Genomic DNA, 18,588 nt, shown 5'->3' with positions numbered 1-18,588 from the left:
GTGCCTCCGAGGGGCATTTATACTGCAGTTAAATGTAAATCTCCCTCCCATTCAGTAACAATAAAGGGCCTCATTCGCTAAGAGTTGACGGTGCAATAATCAATTTACCCAGAATTCACGACACATACGTGTTTTTTTATTCAGAAATAAAGGGGAGACTTTCCCTTTCCTAGGGAGCTATAAGGAATAACCATTCCCATCAGATGAGCTTTTATAGGTTCTTGCTGGACCCACTCCAGCCCCTCGGCGCCTGTGGCCAATCGCATAAGCGCCGCTTACGGTTTCCATGATGGTTTGGCTGCTCCTTGCGAGCTCTTTGCTTTATGGAGGCGGAGCAATCACAGCATTAATGCTCCTTACCCCCATGCAGATAGTGTAGCCGCCCTGCTGGGGAGATGGGGCGCCGCTGGGTTCATTCTAAGCTGCAGGTTTAAGACGATAATGGATTCCGTGCAGATTCTGGCCAAAGAAAGCGCCCACGCCGGGGCTCCTTCTACTCCTGCCCCTAATCCAATAGCAAAGGCCGGAGGGCTCAATAACTAAACATTGCACAGAATGCAATTCTGCACCTTCTATGCACTGGCGGGTTTCTTTTATTCTTTTAACCCCTTCTATGCCCAGAGCCTCTTCAATCACAACTTACAGTTACCTTATTCCAGTCTGCTTTACGGCTAAGATTTTGAGAGCATTCTGTCACAGTGGCACAGATCCTATCTGATCCCCCCCATTGTAAGCAGCAGTCCTGCCCTGCTTTATGGCTGAGATTCTAGCTATCTGTATAACAGAGCATTCTGTCACAGTGGCACAGATCCTATCTGATCCCCCCATTGTAAGCAGCAGCCCTGCCCTGCTTTATGGCTGAGATTCTAGCTATCTGTATAACAGAGCATTCTGTCACAGTGGCACAGATCCTATCTGATCCCCCCATTGTAAGCAGCAGCCCTGCCCTGCTTTATGGCTGAGATTCTAGCTATCTGTATAACAGAGCATTCTGTCACAGTGGCACAGATCCTATCTGATCCCCCCCATTGTAAGCAGCAGTCCTGCCCTGCTTTATGGCTGAGATTCTAGCTATCTGTATAACAGAGCATTCTGTCACAGTGGCACAGATCCTATCTGATCCCCCCCATTGTAAGCAGCAGTCCTGCCCTGCTTTATGGCTGAGATTCTAGCTATCTGTATAACAGAGCATTCTGTCACAGTGGCACAGATCCTATCTGATCCCCCCATTGTAAGCAGCAGTCCTGCCCTGCTTTATGGCTGAGATTCTAGCTATCTGTATAACAGAGCATTCTGTCACAGTGGCACAGATCCTATCTGATCCCCCCCATTGTAAGCAGCAGTCCTGCCCTGCTTTATGGCTGAGATTCTAGCTATCTGTATAACAGAGCATTCTGTCACAGTGGCACAGATCCTATCTGATCCCCCCATTGTAAGCAGCAGTCCTGCCCTGCTTTATGGCTGAGATTCTAGCTATCTGTATAACAGAGCATTCTGTCACAGTGGCACAGATCCTATCTGATCCCCCCCATTGTAAGCAGCAGTCCTGCCCTGCTTTATGGCTGAGATTCTAGCTATCTGTATTACAGAGCATTATATCGGGCCTATCCATACCTGACGGTACTCCAGCACATAGCTTGTAATTGGATCCACAGCGCCAGGCTCCTTCTGGGTCCACTGAAGTAAATATGAGTAGTTCCTAAACTGCTTGTAGACCTTAATGGGACTTGGGGTATCGTAGTAGAACTCTGGGCTGAGGGCCTTCCCTGCAAGAAGAAGTCAGTGCAGATGTGTTATGTCAAGGGTGCCTATGTGGAGTGCTAACCCCCCCCCCCCAGAACCTGCACCCCAACAATAATGTGATACATAAAAGCACATTGTTCTATTAAGATATCCGCGTCTCTGTGCTTGGGGAACCGAGCTCCTCTGAAGCTGAAGGACATAAATTATACAGCGCAATTTATGCATTAAACATGGCTGCTATGGAGCTTCTCTTCAAAGGCCTCTATTAACTGCTGGGCCACGTTTAATCATTTCCTTGCGTGTAACCAACACGGACCAACATGTCACCACTCACAGAATTCAGAGATTCCCAAAACGTGAATTAGTGGTACCAACCAGCCACTGTTATAGCATGTAGGGTCCATACAGCAACTGGCCTTCAGGGAGAGACACCCAATCACTGTTGAGACCACCACGAACAAAGCCTCACAGTCTGGCCTTATGGCCCTCAACCCCTGCTCTGAGTATCACCTAGAGAGCCTCACAATTCGAGAAACACTATTGGATACAGGGTCCATAAATTAATTGGCCTACTTGCTGAGATCCCCAGCCACTGCTTTGAGCAATACCGATAGAGACCCCCATCTTCCCAAGACCTAACCCCCAAACACTGCTTTGAGTACCACATAGGGAGCCTCATAGTTAGGGAATCTTTCTTCTATGGAATGTTGGGTCCATAAAGAAATAGCCTTCTAGCTGAGTCCCCCAAGATCCAACCACTCTTTTAAGCTCTTTTATAGATTGTATGGTCCATAAACCAATTGACCTATTGATAAAGACCCCCAATCACTGCTTTGAGGATCACCTATGAAGCCCCATAGTTTGGGGTGCACTATTCTATAGAATATAGGGTCCACCCATCAACTGGCCTTTTCACCATTAGAAAACCACTCTTCTATAGAAAGTAGGATCCATAAATCAATTGGTCTTCTGGTTAAGACCATGAACCACTGCTTTGAGCACCACCTAGGTAGCCCCACTGTTTAGGAACCTGTGTTCTACTGAATGTATAGAAGAGTGGCTGAGACCTCCAACCACAGCTTTGAGCACCCCCTACATAGCCTCAAAGTTTGGAAACCTCTGTTCTAGAGTGGCTGAGACCTCCAACTACTTCTTTGAGCACCACCTAGGGAGAACCACTGTTTAGGAACCTCTGTTCTACTGAATGTATAGAAGAGTGGCTGAGACCTTCAACTACTTCTTTGAGCACCACCTAGGGAGACCCAAAGTTTAAAAAACCTCTGTTCTACTGAATGCATAGAAGAGTGGCTGAGACCTCTAACTACTTCTTTAAGCACCACCTAGGTAGCCTCACAGTTTGGTAAACTCTGTTCTATTGAACCATGGCTTTGAGAACCACCTACATAGCCCCAAACTTTGTCAAATGCTGTTGTACTCAATGTATAGAAGAGTTGCTGAGATCTCCAACTACTTCTTTGAGCATCACCTAGGGAGACCCAAAGTTCCAGTGTATACCCAATGTATAGAGGAGTTGTTGAGACCTCCAAATATGGCTTTGAGTGCCACCTAGGGAGACCCAAAGTTTGGAAACCTCTTTACTGCTGAATGTATAGAAGAGTGGCTGAGACCTCCAACCATGGCTTTGAGCACCACCTAGGGAGACCCAAAGTTCCAATGTATACCCAATGTATAGAGGAGTTGTTGAGACCTCCAACTATGGCTTTGAGTGCCACCTAGGGAAACCCAAAGTTTGGAAACCTCTGTTCTACTGAATGTATAGAAGAATGGCTGAGACCTCCAACTACTTTTTTAGCGCCACCTAGGTAGCCCCACAGTTTGAGAACCTCTGTTTCATAGAATGTAGGGTTTATGAATCAAAATATAGAAATATTTAACAGGGTCTTCATCTACGATAACTTTACGGGGGCTTCTGGGCTGGGACGTAACTCACCGGTCACCTGAAAGACACAAGAGTCAGAGCCGACGTCATTAGAGACGGTACATTCGTAGGTACCACTGGTCTTCTGGGTCAGGCTGTTGATCCTCAGTTCTGAATACTCCATCTGCTCTGTGGGGGGCACGTTGAGCAGGTTCCGGTTGTACCTCCATATGGCCGTGGCGAGTTTGAGCGGGCTCCCCTTTAACAGGTCGCACCTCATTGTGAAGCCGGTGTGCATGGGCTGGCGTATCTCTCGCAGCTTGGGTTCAACCACAGGGGCAACTGGGGGGGGGAGGAGCAAAATGTTATTGTTTGTGTTTGAGAATATTAAAGCCTACATCATATCTCCATAGAAAGCATTATTAAGATATAAGAAGACATTGCAAGATACCCCTTAAAGGGCGACCTGTCACTCGAAGAAATAATTCCAAATCCTTATCTATCATGTTAGTAGAGCAAAATAAACTTTACTTACACTATAAAAATTGCTGAATTTATTTTTCCCTTAGTGTTGGAACTTACAGTCACAGACAACAGGCCGGCGCCATTTTGAATACACTGTTATTAAGGGAAGCTTTGTATCACCCCAAAATCTTATGCATTTGCCATCTAGGTGATATCTAGGAAGTGCTAAATGGAAAGTGAAAGTAATTGTAATTAAAAATCTGAGCTGTCAATCATATATTGCCTGCCCCGCCTCTATAGAGGCGGGGCAGGCAATATATGATTGACAGCTCAGATTTTTAAATACGTTTATAACAGGTATGGATGATTTAATTCAAAAAAGAATTTGAGTTTCATGTTTTATTTTTGAAGGACTTTTATTTTACAGACTTTTTATGTGTGGGGGGGGCAGGTCCCCTTTAAATCGACTTGGCTTTGCCTTCCCCTTGAGTCTGTGTAAATCTTCTGGCCAATTAGGCTGCAAGTGAATGATTCCCATTGGCTGGTCTGGGATTGGACAAATAATTCCCAGGAACGGGGGAGGAAAGGAGAAAGCAGATTTGGGGGCTTCGGAGCCATTAATGGGAATAATGATTCTTTGTTAGTTTTACCATAATCCCTCCTTCTGAAAAGCAATAAAATATATGAAAGTTCTGTAGAACCGGGAACCCACGGTGATAATTGAAGTTGTGCTGGAAAAATCTCTCTGAAACCGTCACATCGCAACCGGCACAAAAGCCACTAATTCCCACTCACGGAACTGAAGGAAATGGGAAAAAGTGGTTAAAGCGCCCCCTATAGCTTCACTTTGTATTTCCCCTTTGTGTTTATCTAATGGGAGCATTAGCTTTAATGGCTCTGCTCTTGTTTCCCCTTGTTATTAAGGAGGCACTAAAGCCGCAGCTTGAATTCATCTGTACAGAGAGAGATTCCCCTGTACTAAGCACAATTCAGCAGGAACAGCCCCCTAAGTTTGCTCATAGCCTGTACAGAGAGATACCATAAAACTATGGCACATAGGGATTACCCTGTACTAAGCACAATTCAGCAGGAACAGCCCCTAAGTTTGCTCATAGCCTGTACAGAGAGATACCATAAAACTATGGCACATAGGGATTACCCTGTACTAAGCACAATTCAGCAGGAACAGCCCCCTAAGTTTGCCCATAGCCTGTACAGAGAGATACCATAAAACTATGGCACATAGGGATTACCCTGTACTAAGCACAATTCAGCAGGAACAGCCCCCTAAGTTTGCTCATAGCCTGTACAGAGAGATACCATAAAACTATGGCACATAGGGATTACCCTGTACTAAGCACAATTCAGCAGGAACAGCCCCTAAGTTTGCTCATAGCCTGTACAGAGAGATACCATAAAACTATGGCACATAGGGATTACCCTGTACTAAGCACAATTCAGCAGGAACAGCCCCCTAAGTTTGCCCATAGCCTGTACAGAGAGATACCATAAAACTATGGCACATAGGGATTCCCCTGTACTAAGCACAATTCAGCAGGAACAGCCCCCTAAGTTTGCTCATAGCCTGTACAGAGAGATACCATAAAACTATGGCACATAGGGATTCCCCTGTACTAAGCACAATTCAGCAGGAACAGCCCCTAAATTTGCTCATAGCCTGTACAGAGAGATACCATAAAACTATGGCACATAGGGATTCCCCTGTACTAAGCACAATTCAGCAGGAACAGCCCCCTAAGTTTGCCCATAGCCTGTACAGAGAGATACCATAAAACTATGGCACATAGGGATTCCCCTGTACTAAGCACATTTCAGCAGGAACAGCCCCCTAAATTTGCGCATAGCCTTACAGAGAGATACCATAGAACTATGGCACATAGGGATTCCCCTGTACTAAGCACATTTCAGCAGGAACAGCCCCCTAAATTTGCGCATAGCCTTACAGAGAGATACCATAGAACTATGGTACATAGGGATTCCCCTGTACTAAGCACATTTCAGCAGGAACAGCCCCCTAAATTTGCGCATAGCCTGTACAGAGAGATACCATAGAACTATGGCACATAGGGATTCCCCTGTACTAAGCACAATTCAGCAGGAACAGCCCCCTAAGTTTGCTCATAGCCTGTACAGAGAGATACCATAAAACTATGGCACATAAGGATTCCCCTGTACTAAGCACAATTCAGCAGGAACAGCCCCCTAAGTTTGCCCATAGCCTGTACAGAGAGATACCATAAAACTATGGCACATAGGGATTCCCCTGTACTAAGCACAATTCAGCAGGAACAGCCCCCTAAGTTTGCTCATAGCCTGTACAGAGAGATACCATAAAACTATGGCACATAGGGATTCCCCTGTACTAAGCACAATTCAGCAGGAACAGCCCCCTAAGTTTGCTCATAGCCTGTACCAGTACAAGGATAGGAAACTTGCAGAACAAAGTTGCCACCTTTCCTTATTAGACAGAAGCCCCCCTAGATACAGGGACCTGTAAGGGGGCAAAGCTCCTATGTTGCTGTCATTGTGGATGTTCCCTGAATTTACCAAGAGAACCCCACTTGCCCCCCGGTTAATTCTACAGATAAGAAAAATAATTTGATTCCTCTTAAAAGTGTATAAATCTCCCAGTTCATCCCAACGTTTGCCTTTCCCATCTCTGATCTCTCTGTTTTGCCTACAGATTTGCTGCTATTTATTGCCCCCTGGGGTAGAACTATAAGTACATTCGGCGACTCCCAAAGCAGAGGACAAAGTGCTAAAAGAACAGGCTGTGCTGTGCTACCGGTGGGGGCCGCGGCGTGTACGGCGATTCCTGGAACCACGGTCCCAAAAGCCCCAGCGCAGGAACGACAAAGAACTATTTATTGCCCTCGCCTGTCCCAGAAACAACCACATTTCTTCCCAACAGAAACAAAAAAAATCTGCTGAACTGCAACTCCCAGAATTCTCAGCGACACCCCCCCCAGGCTAAAGGGGAGTTTGCAGTTCAGTTAGATGAGTGTAAATTGAAGCGGATCTGCAGTTGGTCTTTGGTTTGAATGATTTTGGCGTTGCCAAGCAACCCGTCTGTAAATCGGAACAACGTAGGGATATAACATGGGGAAATGTTCAAATATAACTAATTAAAAATAAAATGTTACTATTTTCTGGGTTTGTGCTGCCCATAAATAGATGGAAATAGGCAGAAAAGAAAGAATAAAAACAATAATCAGCAGCGACATTTCCTCAGGGTCCAAAGGTAAATCCATTCCAACCTGTCGCTGTTGCGCAAACACAACTCCCAGCACCTCCTGAGTAGTGTAAGCCTGGGGCGGGGTGTGTGAGAACCAACAGGGGGCACAGTTTGGGCAGCACCATCTCCCCATCCTGACTCCATGTTGGACTATTGGCACATCTTCATCCATTGTTGTCATCTTACCCATCTTGTTCTATTCTGCTTAAGAAGCTACATCTTATCCTACTACAGCCCCCCCCCCCCATTGTTACAGTCTTCTTCTACTGTCTCCATCTTGCCCTTCTGTCTCCATCTTGCCCTACTGTCTCCATCTTGCCCTTCTGTCTCCATCTTGCCCTACTGTCTCCATCTTGCCCTTCTGTCTCCATCTTGCCCTACTGTCTCCATCTTGCCCTACTGTCCCCATCTTGCCCTACTGTCTCCATCTTGCCCTACTGTCTCCAACTTGCTCTACTGTCTCCATCTTGTCCTACTGTCTTCATCATTCCCTACTGTCCCCATCTTGCCCTACTGTCTCCATCTTGCCCTACTGTCTCCATCTTGCCCTACTGTCCCCATCTTGCCCTACTGTCTCCATCTTGCCCTACTGTCCCCATCTTGCCCTACTGTCTCCATCTTGCCCTACTGTCTCCATCTTGCCCTACTGTCCCCATCTTGCCCTACTGTCTCCATCTTGCCCTACTGTCTCCATCTTGCCTTACTGTCTCCATCTTGCCCTACTGTCTCCATCTTGCCCTACTGTCTCCATCTTGTCCTACTGTCTCCGTCTTGCCCTACTGTCTCCATCTTGCCCTACTGTCTCCATCTTGCCCTACTGTCTCCATCTTGCCCTACTGTCTCCATCTTGCCCTACTGTCTCCATCTTGTCCTACTGTTTCCATCTTGCCCTACTGTCTCCATCTTGTCCTACTGTCTCCATATTGCCCTACTGTCTCCATCTTGTCCTACTGTCTCCATCTTGCCCTACTGTCTCCATCTTGCCCTACTGTCTCCATCTTGCCCTACTGTCTCCATCTTGCCCTTCTGTACCTGCTTTTCTATTACCAAGGCCAGATGTAAAGATTTTGCACCCCTAGGCCCATAACTCGCACCCTCCTATCTGACACTCACAACCCCTCTCACCCAACAGTAAATTTCTTTCCCTGGGGACTGGGCAGAGAGGAGATTCAAATGACTGTCAAAATCTCCCGCCCAATCCCCAGTGGGGATATGCCCAGTGGGCAGCATGCCACCCCCAATGTTTGCCACCCAAGGCCTGGGCCTATTAACATAACCTGTTGCTGCCTGTGTGCCTGTAAGTGACGGCCCTACAGTATCTGCCCCTTTCCCTACCCCACTCCCTTGCTGAGACCCCACCTGTACAGCAGATGAACAACTCCGGCACCTGTTGCATTGTGGGAGTTGTAGTTGAGCGCCGGCTGCATTTAAACTCCTATCAGAGCGACTAAAGCAAATACTCTGCTCTCTTTTCCCTCTAATGAATTTATCCCTGAGGCCCATAAAGCATCTCCACATGCAGAAGCGCTGACGGGCCGGTTCTGGGAACAGACAGAGATGAATCTGGGGCTTCAGATGGGGAGTGCGGCGTTTCCGCGCCGGTAATGACTGTTGCACAGTAAAGTTTGGCCAAATGGGAGTTTGGGGATTCATTAGTCTGACGTTTCTCTCTTCATTTCCCTTCCGCACCATATAATAACACGCCGACGTTTGCTGCTGTCAACCTTTAGCAGCCCCAGTCCCAGCTCCGCGCAGATGATCAATGACAGGGAAGCGGCAGATATGTCTGTGCAACTGTCAGCGCTCCCTGCGCCAAATGAGAAGCCTCAGTCGGAGGAGTCTGGCGCGGTCACCCATCTGACTCCGTCCAATTATCCAGCTCTGCCTCAGCATTAAACCCGAGCGACAACGAGATGTCACCTGGGCAGCCTGCGCCCCACTGATACCCAGCAGCCTCTGGGGTACCCCCACCCGTTATGGGTTTATTTAATGGTTAAATGATTCCCTTTTCTCTGTAATAATAAAACAGTACCTGTACTTGATCCCAACTAAGATATAATTACCCCTTATTGGGGCAGAACAGCCCTATTGGGTTTATTTCATGGTTAAATGATTCCCTTTTCTCTGTAATAATAAAACAGTACCTGTACTTGATCCCAACTAAGATATAATTACCCCTTATTGGGGCAGAACAGCCCTATTGGGTTTATTTCATGGTTAAATGATTCCCTTTTCTCTGTAATAATAAAACAGTACCTGTACTTGATCCCAACTAAGATATAATTACCCCTTATTGGGGGCAGAACAGCTCTATTGGGTTTATTTAATGTTTAAAGGGGAACTAAACCCTGCTGCACAGCGCAACAGCTACCAACAGCTACAGGTTGGTCTATCTCCATGACTATTCCTATTGGCTACAGGTTGGTCTATCTCCATGAATATTCCAATTGGCTACAGGCCGATCTATCTCCATGACTATTCCTATTGGCTACAGGCCGATCTATCTCCATGGCTATTCCAATTGGCTACAGGTTGGTCTATCTCCATGACTATTCCAATTGGCTACAGGTTGGTCTATCTCCATGAATATTCCAATTGGCTACAGGTTGGTCTATCTCCATGACTATCCCAATTGGCTACAGGTTGGTCTATCTCCATGAATATTCCAATTGGCTACAGGTTGGTCTATCTCCATGACTATCCCAATTGGCTACAAGTTGGTCTATCTCCATGACTATTCCAATTGGCTACAGGTTGGTCTATCTCCATGACTATTCCTATTGGCTACAGGCCGATCTATCTCCATGGCTATTCCAATTGGCTACAGGTTGGTCTATCTCCATGAATATTCCAATTGGCTACAGGTTGGTCTATCTCCATGACTATCCCAATTGGCTACAAGTTGGTCTATCTCCATGACTATTCCAATTGGCTACAGGTTGGTCTATCTCCATGACTATTCCTATTGGCTACAGGCCGATCTATCTCCATGGCTATTCCAATTGGCTACAGGTTGGTCTATCTCCATGAATATTCCAATTGGCTACAGGTTGGTCTATCTCCATGAATATTCCAATTGGCTACAGGTTGGTCTATCTCCATGACTATTCCTATTGGCTACAGGTTGGTCTATCTCCATGACTATTCCAATTGGCTACAGGCCGATCTATCTCCATGGCTATTCCAATTGGCTACAGGTTGGTCTATCTCCATGAATATTCCAATTGGCTACAGGTTGGTCTATCTCCATGAATATTCCAATTGGCTACAGGTTGGTCTATATCCATGACTATTCCAATTGGCTACAGGTTGGTCTATCTCCATGACTATTCCAATTGGCTACAGGTTGGTCTATCTCCATGACTATTCCAATTGGCTACAGGTTGGTCTATCTCCATGAATATTCCAATTGGCTACAGGTTGGTCTATTTCCATGACTATTCCAATTGGCTACAGGTTGGTCTATTTCCATGAATATTCCAAATGGCTACAGGTTGGTCTATCTCCATGAATGTTGGTCTATCTCCATGGCTATTCCAATTGGCTACAGGTTGGTCTATCTCCATGAATATTCCAATTGGCTACAAGTTGTTCTATCTCCATGAATATCCCAATTGGCTACAGGTCCTGTAGCCCTGTCAATATTTTAATTCTTGAAGCAGTTGCATGGCCGGACTTCCCCTGACACTTAGGCCTGGTTCTGTAGGTCTAATGGTAGATCATTGCTTGGAATTAGTCATGGGGCTGTTACACGGTTGAGGAGCTGCTGAGGAGTGAATAACCAGCACACTAACAGAGCCCTATGCCCTGTACCTATGATCCATATTCAGCCTGAGCTCATTCTCAGAAACTGTGATCCATGCAGCCTGCACGGGGGAGTGACAGATATCCATTAGTCTCCGTGCCATATGGATAAACACGCTACAACATTAAAGTTGCATGATCTGTCAGTGACAGGAGCTTCTTCTTGGCCTCCACCAGCCTCCGCTCCCCCAGGAGCCCCCATCAGCCGTCATGCAGTCTGTGCAGCCGAGCGGGTAAAGGATAATGTGCAGAACCAGCCGGGGGGAAACAGAACATGCAATCGCTCCTAAAATCCATATGTCACTAGCCTGGCCCATTATATTATATGTAATTGTAATGTATCATGAGTAAAAGGACTTGGCTGTAGGAACATTGCAGGTCATAGAGTCTAGGACACGCTCCAAATTTACACCCTTATTAGGTACAACAGTCCCCCATATAAACCGCTCAGAGGACATGATGCCAAGAGAATGGAAGGGATAAATAGAAAAAAAATATATATAATTGTGAGACACGGACATGGGCAATGGGACACAAGGGGTTACAAATAAGGAGACAAAAAGAGAGAGGGGGCAAATGGAAAGGAAAACATAGGAATGTGGAAATGTTCTAGAGAACAAATGGATTTCCTAAAGGGAAAGCAAAAGCAGCAGGAATAAGAAATAAACATGGAAGAAAGAACAGGAGTAAAGGAACATGGAAACGTTCTAAAGAACAAATGGATTTCCTAAAGGGAAAGCAAAAGCAGCAGGAATAAGAAATAAACACTGAAGACAGAACAGAAGGAGTAAAGGAACGTGGAAACGTTCTAAAGAACAAATGGATTTCCTAAAGGGAAAGCAAAAGCAGCAGGAATAAGAAATAAACATGGAAGAAAGAACAGAAGCAGTAAAGGAACATGGAAACGTTCTAAAGAACAAATGGATTTCCTAAAGGGAAAGCAAAAGCAGCAGGAATAAGAAATAAACATGGAATAAAGAACAGAAGGAGTAAAGGAACATGGAAACGTTCTAAAGAACAAATGGATTTCCTAAAGGGAAAGCAAAAGCAGCAGGAATAAGAAATAAACATGGAATAAAGAACAGAAGGAGTAAAGGAACATGGAAACGTTCTAAAGAACAAATGGATTTCCTAAAGGGAAAGCAAAAGCAGCAGGAATAAGAAATAAACATGGAATAAAGAACAGAAGGAGTAAAGGAACATGGAAACGTTCTAAAGAACAAATGGATTTCCTAAAGGGAAAGCAAAAGCAGCAGGAATAAGAAATAAACACTGAAGACAGAACAGAAGGAGTAAAGGAACATGGAAACGTTCTAAAGAACAAATGGATTTCCTAAAGGGAAAGCAAAAGCAGCAGGAATAAGAAATAAACACTGAAGACAGAACAGAAGGAGTAAAGGAACATGGAAACGTTCTAAAGAACAAATGGATTTCCTAAAGGGAAAGCAAAAGCAGCAGGAATAAGAAATAAACATGGAAGAAAGAACAGAAGGAGTAAAAGAACGTGGAAACGTTCTAAAGAACAAATGGATTTCCTAAAGGGAAAGCAAAAGCAGCAGGAATGAGAAATAAACATGGAAGAAAGAACAGAAGGAGTAAAAGAACGTGGAAACGTTCTAAAGAACAAATGGATTTCCTAAAGGGAAAGCAAAAGCAGCAGGAATAAGAAATAAACATGGAAGAAAGAACAGAAGGAGTAAAAGAACGTGGAAACGTTCTAAAGAACAAATGGATCTCCTAAAGGGAAAGCAAAAGCAGCAGGAATAAGAAATAAACATGGAAGAAAGAACAGAAGGAGTAAAAGAACGTGGAAACGTTCTAAAGAACAAATGGATTTCCTAAAGGGAAAGCAAAAGCAGCAGGAATAAGAAATAAACATGGAAGAAAGAACAGAAGGAGTAAAAGAACGTGGAAACGTTCTAAAGAACAAATGGATTTCCTAAAGGGAAAGCAAAAGCAGCAGGAATAAGAAATAAACATGGAAGAAAGAACAGAAGCAGTAAAGGAACATGGAAACGTTCTAAAGAACAAATGGATTTCCTAAAGGGAAAGCAAAAGCAGCAGGAATAAGAAATAAACATGGAATAAAGAACAGAAGGAGTAAAGGAACATGGAAACGTTCTAAAGAACAAATGGATTTCCTAAAGGGAAAGCAAAAGCAGCAGGAATAAGAATTAAACATGGAATAAAGAACAGAAGGAGTAAAGGAACATGGAAACTTCTAAAGAACAAATGGATTTCCTAAAGGGAAAGCAAAAGCAGCAGGAATAAGAAATAAACACGGAAGACAGAACAGAAGGAATAAAGGAAAAACACAATAGAAAAGGAAAGAGCAGAACATGTTACAGAAGAAAGACAAGTGTAATATTTCATTGAGATATTATTGCAAGTATGGGGGTCACATTGCTGCAATAAAGGCGGGGGGCTGCCAGCTGGGACTGCTCGCTGAATGCCTGACAGTTGTCAGCGCTGGTTGGAGATGAAATTAAAGGACAAGTTAAGGGCCACAGGTCAGCCTGTGAATAAGAAGCCTGCAGTGCTACCGACGCTGTATGCCAATAAGGACACATCAGGCCCGGAGCCCTTGGGAGAGATCCAGACTGCAGCAAAGTGGCTGCTCCCTGCCATTCCCAAAGCCTTTCATCTTGCTGCTCCCTCCCCGCTTCCCAGCCAGGACTCGCAGCGGCCCCCCCATTACTCATGTCCCCGCAGAGCGCTCGCCTACCAGATAAACCTTGCTGGAGGCTCCACTATTAAACCCATCCATTATGTGATATCCTGCTGCCGGCTGGCTGCACTTTCCAGCCCATTATTAGGCCAATAAAACGTGTTTTCTCTTATTATGACGGTTGGTAGCGAAAGCGTAATATCAGCAGAACTGCCATTTTTATTTAACGTGCGCTGGCGCTCGGCCACGGGGGCAAAACCAAATGGCTCTCGCTCAGGGCTTTCTTCTTATTTTCTTTTCCCACTTTCTGGCTGCGGCTGAGCTTCCAGCACTTACTGCGCAGAGATCTCACCGGCACAGGCGGCAGCGCAGCCCCCAATCAATATCCCCATCTCATAGAGAACTTAGATAATTACACTCAAACAGCACAGGTTTTTAAAGGGACACCGTCATGATTTCTATACCAAATGACACAGCAAATAATTCCCTCTGCCATTTAACCTTTTATTCTTCAACCAACAAATGTATTTGTAGCTGTAATATTGGTGTGTAGGCGCCATCTCAGTGCCTTGTGCCTGAGTCTGAGCTTTCAGCCAGCGCTACCCATTAGAACTGCTTTCAGCTAACCTATTGTTTCTCCTACTCCCATGTAACTGGAGGAGTCCCAAGCCGGACTTGGATTTCTTACTATTGAGTGCTACTCTGATACCTACTGGGAGCTGCTATCTTGCTCCCTTCCCATTGTTCTGCTGATCGGCTGTTGGGGGTGAGGGGGGGGGATATCACTCCAACTTGCAGCGCAGCAGTAAAGTGTGCCTGAGTCTGAGCTTTCAGCCAGCGCTACACATTAGAACTGCTTTCAGCTAACCTATTGTTTCTCCTACTCCCATGTAACTGGAGGAGTCCCAAGCCGGACTTGGATTTCTTACTATTGAGTGCTATTCTGATACCTACTGGGAGCTGCTATCTTGCTCCCTTCCCATTGTTCTGCTGATTGGCTGCTGGGGGGGGGGGGCGGGATATCACTCCAACTTGCAGCGCAGCAGTAAAGTGTGCCTGAGTCTGAGCTTTCAGCCAGCGCTACACATTAGAACTGCTTTCAGCTAACCTATTGTTTCTCCTACTCCCATGTAACTGGAGGAGTCCCAAGCCGGACTTGGATTTCTTACTATTGAGTGCTATTCTGATACCTACTGGGAGCTGCTATCTTGCTCCCTTCCCATTGTTCTGCTGATCGGCTGCTGGGGGTGAGGGGGAGGGGATATCACTCCAACTTGCAGCGCAGCAGTAAAGTGTGCCTGAGTCTGAGCTTTCAGCCAGCGCTACACATTAGAACTGCTTTCAGCTAACCTATTGTTTCTCCTACTCCCATGTAACTGGAGGAGTCCCAAGCCGGACTTGGATTTCTTACTATTGAGTGCTATTCTGATACCTACTGGGAGCTGCTATCTTGCTCCCTTCCCATTGTTCTGCTGATCGGCTGCTGGGGGTGAGGGGGGGGGATATCACTCCAACTTGCAGCGCAGCAGTAAAGTGAGGCTGAAGTTTATCAGAGCACAGGTCACATGGCTGTGGCACCCTGGGAAATTAAGAATATGGCTAGCCCCATGGGAAAAACAGATTACAATGCAGGATTCTGCTGGAGAGGCTCTATTAACTGATGGGTTTGTTGTTTCCCATATCAGTTTCCCTTTAAAGCGATAATAACAAGTAAATATGACACGTATAGTTACAGCAGTGGGGGCCCCAGGACAATGACCCCTGAATTCTAAACATAACAAAGTGATATTAAGCCGTAGCCTTTCAGCCGGGGGGGGGCCCTTAGAGAGCAATTATAGCATTTGGCTGAGGAAGACCCTGCGTAGGAACATGTGACCCAGCCCGTAGCCCCGACGCTCACAACATAAAGGGGCGCAAAGGTGCCAAGTGCAATGGAAAAAGCACACGGAACATGGAGCCCTGGGTACCCGGGGGGCAGATATTATAAGATAATGGTGAATGTATTAGTATGATTCATATACGTACAACTGAACTTTGCCCCTGCTCCCCTAGAGACCCATACCCCTATAAACCCCTATATACCCCTATATACCCCAGACCTGGGGAACCACAAAGGAACCCGGTGCAATAATAAAACACCATCAAACCTTTCCCCCTCTCTACTAGATCTGCCCCCACCCCTGCCCTTTCTGCCACCGGCATAACTGCCATCTCAGTACAGCGCTAGAACAGAAAGAATGAATCTGGAATATGAAAGGGTTTAGTTCCCCTTTAGGTCCCGAAAGAACGACACAGGGATTTTTTTTTAGCATGGCTTAGTTATCATCAAGTTCATTTCTTATTATGACAAAATCATTTCAGAGCTTTCTGGATAACTGGTTTCTGTATAACAGATCCCATACTGTTAATGAAAGGATTGGACTCATTAGGCAGAACTAGGGAACCATCTGGTTTGGAACTGGGCAGTTTTCCAAAGGGCTGTCGGCTTCACAACGTTCTGTCGCGTTTAAAACATTGAGAAAACTTAAGAGAAATCCAGCCAATCGTGTCTAAGTGATACAATAACCCCGCCCCCAGATCATAACCCCACCTGATATCATGCCCCTAGCTTTACTGCCCCACCCCCAATGCCATCAGCCCCACCCCCTGTGTTCAGGTTCATCCGTCGGCAAAGGTGGCAACCCTATGGTAAATCAAGTAAATACGGCACGGTTAGGCCCCCCAAGACCCTAAAACCTGGGACAACTGCCCCCCTGTCTGCCCCTGATGGCGTCCCTGATACCCGGCCTGTCTATGGGTACAATATGCCCCCTACATTGTACTTCTGGCGTGTGAGTGGGTAATATACACAAGGCAAATTGCTCTGTATGGCTGGTCTCTCTGTTGGTATTAATTGTATTGCTGGCATGTCTGTGGGTAATATACTCGGAGCCCACTGGGCATATTATAGATAAAACCAATGGCACTATATAGTGGTACTGAGCCCAGGCAATATGCTAAGGGCTGTACTGCAGGAGTCTCATTGTGATCAGTTGCACATTGTCCTATAATGTAATCTTCATTTCTAAAACTGGAAGCTAAACTTCCCCTTTAAACCTCTTGTATGTATTTAATTCCATGTGATAATATGACAGCATCAAAAACTGACTTTGACTGAGACATTAGAGGCCCAACTCCCCACCTACCCCCCTAAACTTGCCATTCCAGCGCGGGAAGAGATGTTTGTTGCAGAGATTTTATAGATCAGAGCAGATCCCCGAGTGCCAGTCTGTGCTGATTGCAGGAGAATTGAGCCCGAGCCGACAGCAGCCAACCTGTACGGCTGAATTACGGCGCCCATAAACCTCTGCCAGCGAGAGAGGCGCCCAGCCGGCGAGAGAGGGGAAGGGGAGCCAGGCAGAGAGAGAAGGAAATAGAGAGGGACAGAGAGAGAAGGAAATAGAGAGGGACAGAGAGAGAAGGAAATAGAGAGGGACAGAGAGAGAAGGAGATAGAGAGGGACAGAGAGAGAAGGAACTAGAGAGGGACAGAGAGAGAAGGAAATAGAGAGGGACAGAGAGAGAAGGAAATAGAGAGGGACAGAGAGAGAAGGAGATAGAGAGGGACAGAGAGAGAAGGAACTAGAGAGGGACAGAGAGAGAAGGAACTAGAGAGGGACAGAGAGAGAAGGAACTAGAGAGGGACAGAGAGAGAAGGAGATAGAGAGGGACAGAGAGAGAAGGAGATAGAGAGGGACAGAGAGAGAAGGAAATAGAGAGGGACAGAGAGAGAAGGAAATAGAGAGGGACAGAGAGAGAAGGAACTAGAGAGGGACAGAGAGAGAAGGAAATAGAGAGGGACAGAGAGAGAAGGAGATAGAGAGGGACAGAGAGAGAAGGAACTAGAGAGGGACAGAGAGAGAAGGAGATAGAGAGGGACAGAGAGAGAAGGAGATAGAGAGGGACAGAGAGAGAAGGAACTAGAGAGGGACAGAGAGAGAAGGAAATAGAGAGGGACAGAGAGAGAAGGAAATAGAGAGGGACAGAGAGAGAAGGAACTAGAGAGGGACAGAGAGAGAAGGAAATAGATAGGGACAGAGAGAGAAGGAAATAGAGAGGGACAGAAAGAGAAGGAAATAGAGAGGGACAGAGAGAGAAGGAAATAGATAGGGACAGAGAGAGAAGGAAATAGAGAGGGACAGAGAGAGAAGGAAATAGAGAGGGACAGAGAGAGAAGGAAATAGAGAGGGACAGAGAGAGAAGGAAATAGAGAGGGACAGAGAGAGAAGGAAATAGAGAGGGACAGAGAGAGAAGGAAATAGAGAGGGACAGAGAGAGAAGGAAATAGAGAGGGACAGAGAGAGAAGGAACTAGAGAGGGACAGAGAGAGAAGAAGATAGAGAGGGACAGAGAGAGGGCAGAGAGAGAAGAAGATAGAGTGGGACAGAGAGAGAAGGAAATAGAGAGGGACAGAGAGAGAAGGAAATAGAGAGGGACAGAGAGAGAAGGAACTAGAGAGGGACAGAGAGAGAAGAAGATAGAGAGGGACAGAGAGAGGGCAGAGAGAGAAGAAGATAGAGTGGGACAGAGAGAGAAGGAAATAGAGAGGGACAGAGAGAGAAGGAAATAGAGAGGGACAGAGAGAGAAGGAAATAGAGAGGGACAGAGAGAGAAGGAAATAGAGAGGGACAGAGAGAGAAGGAAATAGAGAGGGACAGAGAGAGAAGGAACTAGAGAGGGACAGAGAGAGAAGAAGATAGAGAGGGACAGAGAGAGGGCAGAGAGAGAAGAAGAT

At 45.9% G+C, this 18,588-nt stretch overlaps 1 protein-coding gene across 2 annotated transcripts in view; it reads right to left on the bottom strand.

Annotated features, from left to right (window-relative positions):
- mdga1 (MAM domain containing glycosylphosphatidylinositol anchor 1) overlaps window positions 1-18,588 on the bottom strand; it is a 188,395-nt gene that overhangs the window by 33,713 nt on the left and 136,094 nt on the right. For both annotated transcript variants that reach the window (XM_031902282.1, XM_031902283.1), the window contains 2 exons: window positions 3,695-3,964; window positions 1,615-1,766 (listed from right to left, as the gene is read on the bottom strand). In XM_031902282.1, coding sequence (XP_031758142.1) covers window positions 1,615-1,766; window positions 3,695-3,964 — 422 coding nt within the window. The remainder of the gene's footprint in view (window positions 1-1,614; window positions 1,767-3,694; window positions 3,965-18,588) is intronic.

The sequence above is a fragment of the Xenopus tropicalis genome, chromosome 5 (genome assembly GCF_000004195.4).
Source record: "Xenopus tropicalis strain Nigerian chromosome 5, UCB_Xtro_10.0, whole genome shotgun sequence".
In the NCBI taxonomy this organism is placed as follows: domain Eukaryota; kingdom Metazoa; phylum Chordata; class Amphibia; order Anura; family Pipidae; genus Xenopus; species Xenopus tropicalis.
The sequence above is the reverse complement of the archived record's forward strand: the minus strand, read 5'-3'. Positions and strand labels throughout refer to the sequence as shown.